The sequence below is a fragment of the Culex pipiens genome, chromosome 2 (genome assembly GCF_016801865.2).
Source record: "Culex pipiens pallens isolate TS chromosome 2, TS_CPP_V2, whole genome shotgun sequence".
In the NCBI taxonomy this organism is placed as follows: Eukaryota; Metazoa; Arthropoda; class Insecta; order Diptera; family Culicidae; genus Culex; species Culex pipiens.
Window position 1 is genome coordinate 130,389,300 of NC_068938.1, and position 8,612 is coordinate 130,397,911.

An 8,612-nucleotide genomic window follows, 5' to 3' on the forward strand; every position below is an offset into this window, starting at 1 on the left:
GAGGTCCCAACGCGTTCCAAATGAAAACAAATTAACAATTCATACCGGGGCAGACTTTGGAGGGAGGTTGTTTATTGGCGCTTCTCTTTTTTGCGCTGGGTTAATCGTGAAGCACTTGTAGCACCGCGAATGATTTATTATGGTCATTTTTTTGGTTTTTGGTATCGTTCCCCCTGTAAATGGTTTGAGAGTTGGGGCGGACTTGAAAGATTGAGTTAAATGCATTCGATGCGATTGCAAACGGGATGATTAAGTGCAATTCTGAAATTGGTATGGAATAATAATACGTATTTTTTTTTATTTCTAAAAACACATTCTATCTCAATTAAATGTATGTAAACTATGTCCGGATCCATCATCCGACCCATCGTTGGTTATATTATCAAAAGACAAACGACAACGAGTCCAAAACATTGAAGATCTGGCAACCCTGTCTCGAGATATGGTCACTTATGTGATATTTAGGTACTTTTTAATTCCGGATCTAAAAAATAGATGAAATTTTTATTAAGCCACATAGGTGGATTAAGTTAGTTTTTAAATATAAAATTATTAATTTGTTATAGGTACTACAACTTAAAAGTTGTGATGGATATTGAAAAATAATCATGTTTTTTTCTGATATTATGATTTGAATATAATAAAGCTTAACAGATGACTAACTTTTGTTTAAAAATGTTGCTGCTGCTTGAAATTCATATCATGAAATATTATGAAAGTGTAACGACATGAAATATTATATTCTGTAACGACACCGGATAAAACAGAACATCTTTTATTCAGAGTAAAAATATTCATAATTTCAATGATAAAATAAAACCAATTCAAATTTCTATTCATTAATTTATAATCGTCCGTTTTTATCAATTTTGAATTTCCAGTTTGTTTACATATTAAAAGAAGTGTGGGTGATAAGGAGATAGTTACAATCATTTCAGATTAAAGATCAGCAAAAGTAGTTTGCTTAAGAGCGAGTCCACGAACAGGGCATACCCCTTTGTATGGGACGTCGTTTGGACCTCACCAATCTGCCTGAAATTTTCAGGGGTTGTTTGTACATATAAAACTAGCATCTGGCCAAAATATGAGCACTCTAGGTCAACGGGAAGTGGGCAAATCGGGACACAAAGTTTGAAGGTTCAAAAACGTCAAAAATCTTTAAAAGGCTATAACTCAGGCAAGATTCAATTTATTTTCAAAATTCAAAATGCATCTGAAAGGCCTTAAAAAATGCAACAAAATGCAGGATAGAGCATCCAAATTGGTTAAATCTAAAGGGAGTTATTGGCATTTTAGTGAAAAAATAGCATAATTTTCAAACTCAAATAAAAAAGTGTTCCATCCAGATATCAACTCGGTTCGACCTGCAGCTTGTAAGGGACATCTGGGACTACCATCTGAGACAGAGAACACTTTGGGTAAGGCAGTTTAACATATTGATTAGACACTTTTACTTTTGATGAATTTTTTGGTTGTAAATTTTTGCTCGGGGGACCCCTTAGATCTCATTTTCTGGTGATAATATTATCATATTCGTGTTTCTGAGACAATTTCACAATAGAAACATGCATAAAAATGTTTATTTTGATCCATTTTAACCCTTTAAAAAATAATAGTTTAAAAAAATTAAAAAGCTGCTTTTTCTGGTGTCATTTAGTATCCTTGGAAACGAGCTTGATTTTCAATAAATGTGAATCGAAGATTTTTTTTAACTTTTATTTTTTAAAGGGTTAAAATGGATCAAAATAAACATTTTTATGCATGTTTCTTTTGTGAAATTGTCTCAGGAACACGAATATGATAAAATTGTCACCAGAAAATGGGATCTAAGGGGTCCCCCGAGCAAATATTTACAACCAAAAAAATCACTAAAAGTAAAAGCGTCTAATCAATATGTTAAACTGCCTTACCCAAAGTGTTCTCTGTCTCAGATGGTAGTCCCAGATGTCTTTTACAAGCTGCAGGTCGAACCGAGTTGATATCTGGATGGAACACTTTTTTATTTGAGTTTGAAAATTATGCTGTTTTTTCACTAAATGCCAATAACTCCCTTTAGATTTAACCAATTGGGATGCTCTATCCTGCATTTTGTTGCATTTTTAAGCCCTTTCAGATGCATTTTGAATTTTGATAATAAATTGAATTTTGCCTGAGTTATAGCCTTTTTAAGATTTTTGACGTTTTTGAACCTTTAAACTTTGTGTCCCGATTTGCCCCACTTCCCGTTGACCTAGAGTGCTCTTATTTTGGCCAGATGCTAGTTTTATATGTACAAACAACCCCTGAAAATTTCAGGCAGATTGGTGAGGTCGATGCGAGATGGGTATGCTTTGCTCGTGGACTCGCTCTTAATATGTCTCTATATTGATGTTTTTTAAGCGGTTACGGAGCTCGATTAGCTATTCATCGGTTCTACAATTTAAGTATTTTAAGTATCGAAAATATTACATGTTTTTATAGTATTTAAGTATTGAAAGTATTAAAAGTATTTTAAGTACCTGAAATATTTGAAGTATACAAAATCATACTCTAAAGCATTCAAAGTAATAAAAGTATTCAAAGCATTTACAGAATTCAAAGAACATAATATATTTATAGTATTCAAACTATTTAAAGTAATTAAAGTATTTCATGTATTTTTAGTATTAAAGGTATAACAATTATTTAAAGTATATGAAGTATTTAAAATGTTTAAAGTATTTAAAGTATTTAAAGTATTTATAGTATTTAAAGTATTTAAAGTATAGTACAGTTCGTGTTTGGACATTGTCACAGCTAGACGTGTTTCAAGAGCGAGTATCTAAAATCTTCCGATTCGTGACCAGCGTGCGCGCTGCCTGTTCTTTGTTATAAGAACAATAGTTCGTTTGGTTTCTTTTGTTATTTCGATAACGCGGAGTGAAAATGGCGGAAAGTGACCTCAAGACCAACTCCTTGAAGATTCGGTTTGCCGGCAACTGTCGAGAACCTACGGAACCGGAAATCTTTGATTTCATGCGCGGGAAGATGAAGCTGAAGGCGGACCATCTGCTGTCCATGTACAAGGACAAATTGGACGCTTCTGTGATCGTGAAGTTCAAAAACGAGGAAGAGTTCAAGGCCACTCTGGCCAGGTTGCCCGGAACCATGGAGTTTGCGTACAACAAGTACGAGTCGACGCAGGTTCGCCTGTCACCGGCAAACGCGGTGGTGAAGTACGTGCGGCTGTTCAACCTGCCGCCGGAGGTGGACGATCGTGAGATCGGGACGGCGCTGTCCAAGTACGGCCGAATCCAGCGGCTGATTCGCGAAAAGTACGGCGAGGAAACGGGTTTCCCCATCTGGACATCCGTCCGAGGAGCGTACATTGAGCTGAAGGAGGGTACGGAGATTCCGGCGTCCCTTCATGTGCGGAACATACGAGCAAGAGTTTTTTACGAAGGTTTGGTCAACAAGTGCTTCCTTTGCGGTGCGACGGACCATATCAAGGCAGAGTGTCCCGAACGGAAAACGGTTAATACCCGGTTGGATGCTAGCCGCGGTTCCTACAGTGCCGCGGTTGCTGGTGGAGCTGCTCGGTGGTTCAAGCAGAAAATGGCGGAACCGACCTTGAGCAAGGAACCAGAGGCAACGATGACGAACCTCAACGCTCTGTTTCCTCAAACGGCTTTGATGAAACCGCAGCAGAGTATGGTGGAAGTGAAGGAAAAGGCGCCCCCCGCTGGACCGTCCAGCGGAAAGCAAATCGCAGCAGCGAAGGAGACGGACGATCTTTGGTCTCAAGCAGTCGCGGATCAATTGCAGCAGCCACAGCAGGAGAACAAGCAAGATGGAGACGGCTGGCGCGTGGTGCCACCGAAGAAGGAGAAGAACAAGAAAAATCCAAAGAAAGTGCGTTCAAGTTCGGCTGGTTCATCGGGTGCATCGGGTTCGGTCGATCCGAAGTTTTTGCGTCCGCGAACTCCGCGTCCGACCGCTATCAGTGATGCGCAGCGGAACAGAGACAGAAGTCGATCGGCACCGAAGAACGGCGACTCGAAGAAGCCGAAGATCATCGTGACGGCAGAGACGAACGAGGAAGCCAAGCAGCCGAGTAGTGGTGAGATGGATGTGGATGGCGTCGACGAAATGAAGGTAGCGGGGTCTGGGGGGGGACAGGGAGCCGGGGGGGAACAGGGGACTGGGGGGGAACAGGGGTGTGGGGGGGATGTTTTGGACGACGTTTCACTGTGATTTGGTAGGAGAATAGGGTTTGCTTCTTTGCTTTTTTAAACTTTAGTTATAGTTTTGTATAGTAGATTTAGTTAGTTTAGTTTTTGGTAGATTTTAATGATGAATTTCACTTACAAAATAGGATCTGTGAATTTAAATAGTTCGAATAGTTTAGTTAACAAACAGCTCTTGAAAGATTTTATTTATCATAATGATTTAGACGTAATTTTCCTGCAAGAGGTTTCCTATGATAACTTTTCGTTTATTCCATCGCATGCTCCCATCGTTAATTTAAGTGATAGTGGTTCTGGTACTGCCATTTTGATTAGAAAAACATTTGATTTCAGCAGCCCCCTTCTCGACCCTAATGGAAGAATATCCTCAGTGATAATTAATCACATCAACTTTATTAATGTTTATGCATTCTCGGGAACTAACCGTAAAAAAGAGCGGGATGATTTATTTTTGGACAATATGACAATTCATTTGAATAAAGGGGGGTCCAAATTCTGTGTGGTTGGAGGCGATTTTAACTGCATTTTGAACGCGTTTGACACTGCTGGCTCGAATAAAAATTATTCTACCGGGTTGAAGCGACTAATTGAAATATTTAATTTTAAGGACATTGCTGTTGAATTGCGAAAACATCAGTTTATTTTTTATCGGGGTGACACAGAGTCAAGGCTTGATCGATTTTATGCGCCGAGCGCTTTTTTAGAGAATGTTTTAGATTTCACAACCCTCCCAGTTGCATTTTCTGACCATCATGCGATTATTATGAAAATCAAATCTTGCAGTGATGAGTTTTCTTTAAAAGGTCGAGGATATTGGAAAATAAACAGTACGATTGCTAACGATAGTTCAGTTTCGGATCAATTTTCTGAATGTTTCGAAACGTGGAAGTTAAGACATCAGTACACCGATGATAAAAATCTTTGGTGGAACGTAATTGCAAAAAAAAAGTTTAAACAATTTTATCAAAATAAGAGTTGGGAGTTAAACCAACAAATTTCTAATGAGAAATCTTATTTTTATAGAAAAATGTTAGAATGGATGGATAAGAAAAATAGAAATGAGGAAACTTTATTAGATATTAAAATGATTAAATCTCGTTTATATGAGATTGAATCGAACCGTATGAAACATTTAGGAAACAATTTAAATAATGGAAATATTTTGCAAAATGAAATGGTAAATTTATATCAAGTTTCTGCTCAAGTTAAAAGATTTCAGTCTAGTTCTAACTTAAGACTTAAAGACGGTAACATCTTAGTTGCAGATATAAATGTTTTAAAAAATAAGGTTTATCAATATTATGCGAATTTATTTACCGAAGATAATAACAGTTCTCAGCAACTGAATGCAGAAGATCCTATTCATTGTTTAAATAGTTCGCTAGATCAAGATGACCGAGATGACATTATGCGACCTATAACAGTAGTTGAAATCGAGGAAATTTTAAAAAATTGTACCCGTAAAAAGTCACCGGGCCCTGATGGATTAACATATGAGTTTTATATTAATAATTTTGATTGTTTAAAGGCTGATTTAGTATTATTATTTAATGGATATCTTTCAGGTAATATGCGACCATCAAAAACTTTTACAGATGGAATTATTACGTTAATACCTAAAAAAGGTGCAAATAATGTGCATTTGGATGATTACCGTCCGATTAGTTTGTTAAATTGCGATTATAAATTATTTATGAAAATTATTGCTGAACGTTTGAAGTTTTACATGGGTAAATTGCTAGGTTTTGGTCAAACAGCATGTTTGCCAAATTCTTCTTGTATAGACAATTTAAAGGACATTCGCAGAATTCTCACTCGAGCATGTGAGTCTAAGCGTTTTAAGGGTTGTTTAGTAAGCGTGGATTTGAATAAGGCTTTTGATAGAGTTAATCACTTCTATCTATGGAAAGTCCTGGAGAAGTTTGGGTTTCCTACTCAACTGATAGATTGTTTGAAAAACTTGTACGCTAATGCAGCCTCTCGAGTTTTGGTTAATGGATTTTTAACTCCTGAAATTAATATTAGCAGCTCAGTACGACAGGGTTGTCCTTTAAGCATGATCCTTTTTGTACTTTACATAGAACCTCTGCTTAGAAAAATTTCAGTTACTATTCCTCCCGTTTTAGTATATGGGAAATTCATAAATGTTTTAGCTTTTGCCGATGATATAGTAGTTTTTGTTAAGAATGATTATGAATTTGATAATTTTATAAAAGTAATTGATACATTTTCGAAGTATGCATCTATTAAATTAAATTTTGCTAAATCAGTATTTCTTAGGTTGAACAATGCTAAAGTTGGTCCACAGAAATTCAAAGAGACTGAAGCTTTGAAAGTTCTTGGGGTTATATTTGAGAAAAGTTGGTCAAGTACTGTGAATAATAATTATAAACGACTTGTCACTAATATCAATTTATCTATGCTTCAGCATAATGTAAGGAAAATTAACATAATCGAAAGATGTATTGTTTTGAACACCTATATTTTATCGAAATTATGGTACGTTGCACAATTGTTTCCACCTGCAAATTCCCATCTAGCTCAAATAAAATCGGCGTGCGGCAAGTTTATTTGGAAAGGATACATTTTTAAATTAGATAGAAAACAACTTTATTTAGATTTTTTCAAGGGAGGTCTTAGGCTTGTTGATCCAGAAGCAAAATCTAAGGCATTATTTCTGAAAAACATTTTTTATAATTTAAATGCACATGGAACACAACTGGATGAAAGTTATTTGATAGATTTAGATTCACCGCAGAAACTTACACGTAATGCAAGGGAATGGTTGAATGAAGGGAAGGCAGTTGTTGCCAATCACAATTTAAATACTGTAAAATTGATGTATAATTATTTTGTTTCACTTAATAGTGAATCACCAGCTATTGAAGGGAAATTGAGTTTAAATTGGACTTTAATTTGGAAAAATTGTAGTGAAAGCTTCCTCGAAATGAAAGATCGTGCAAAAATGTTTGGTTTCGTAAATGATTTGTTACCTAACAAAGAAAAATTATTAAGTTACAATATTGGAAATTTGACGTCAGCTGTCTGCGACAAATGTGGTGGAATTGATTCTAATTCACACAGAATAAAAGAGTGCCCAAGAGCAAAAGAAGTGTGGGAATGGAGTAGTCGTATTGTCCAAAATCGATATAAAATGAATGTAGTTGATTTAGAGGATATTCTTCAATTAGATCTCGATGAGAAAAGCGAATCAGAAAAGGCAGCTTTATGGCTTGCAGTAAAAACAATCAGTTACAATTTGAGAGTATCAGAACCGTCATTATTTGTTTTGAAAAAGGAAATAAGAGAGCATAGATGGAATGAGCGAAAAAACATAAGGATTATTTTTGGAAATATAGTTTGAACATTTGTTAAGAGCAGGTTATGATAGTTTGTAACACGAACAATGGGTAAATAAACTATTTTTAAAAACCGAAAAAAAAAAAAAAAAAAAACTATTTAAAGTAATTAAAGTATTTCATGTATTTTTAGTATTAAAGGTATAACAATTATTTAAAGTATATGAAGTATTTAAAATGTTTAAAGTATTTAAAGTATTTATAGTATTTAAAGTATTTAAAGTATTGAAAGTATTTAAAGTATTTAAAGTATTTAAAGTGTTTAAGGTATTTAAAGTATTTAAAGTATTTAAAGTATTTAAAGTATTTAAAGTATTTAAAGTATTTAAAGTATTTAAAGTATTTAAAGTATTTAAAGTATTTAAAGTATTTAAAGTATTTAAAGTATTTAAAGTATTTAAAGTATTTAAAGTATTTAAAGTATTTAAAGTATTGAAAGTATTTAAAGTGTTTAAGGTATTTAAAGTATTTAGAGTATTTAAAGTATTTAAAGTATTTAAAGTATTTAAAGTATTTAAAGAATTTAAAGTATTGAAAGTATTTAAAGTGTTTAAGGTATTTAAAGTATTTAGAGTATTTAAAGTATTTAAAGTATTTAAAGTATTTAAAGTATTTAAAGTATTTAAAGTATTTAAAGTATTTAAAGTGCACCGGACTTAGTCCGTGCGACCTACCCTAACTTAAATTATAGCAAAGACCCTCACTTGAGTTGGGCACAGTGGCCAAAGGTGCTTTTATTCACACCGTCAGCACAGACGAGCGCTCCGCGCGGCGGTGCAGTTTTGCAGCACACGGCCAGCTTTGCTGATGTGGGCTTTTGGGTTTCCCCTGGGGACATCGAGTGTCTTACCAGGGAATTGATTCGATTATTAAGTGCTAGGCCGCGGTAGTAATAACATCGATATCATTAATTATTAGAAACATAATATAGTTGTTAGAGATAAACTTTGATCTTTAAATTACTTTAATATCACATCATATGCGCCAATCCTTACCGCTCGGCGGCGCATGTGGTGACAGTCGGTAACTTAAATTAATTTAGTAATTT

The 8,612-nt window shown here is 35.0% G+C and overlaps 1 protein-coding gene across 1 annotated transcript; it reads left to right on the forward strand.

The window, feature by feature from the left end:
* Nucleotides 1–2,904: 2,904 nt before the first annotated feature.
* Nucleotides 2,905–7,578, forward strand: LOC128092668 (uncharacterized). The gene is made up of 2 exons (XM_052706988.1): nucleotides 2,905–4,113; nucleotides 5,734–7,578. Exons 1-2 carry the CDS (start codon nucleotides 2,905–2,907, stop codon nucleotides 7,567–7,569), a joined length of 3,045 nt encoding a protein of 1,014 aa, XP_052562948.1. The 3' UTR covers nucleotides 7,570–7,578.
* The last annotated feature ends 1,034 nt before the right edge of the window (nucleotides 7,579–8,612 follow it).

What these genes read in the sequence shown, in the direction of transcription:
- LOC128092668 (XM_052706988.1), top strand. Translation starts at nt 2,905, where the DNA reads ATGGCGGAAAGTGACCTCAAGACCAACTCCTTGAAGATTCGGTTTGCC. An exon ending in ATGGCGTCGACGAAATGAAG is followed by an intron (nt 4,114 to 5,733) that starts GTAGCGGGGTCT and finishes GATTGTTTAAAG; the next exon opens with GCTGATTTAGTATTATTATT.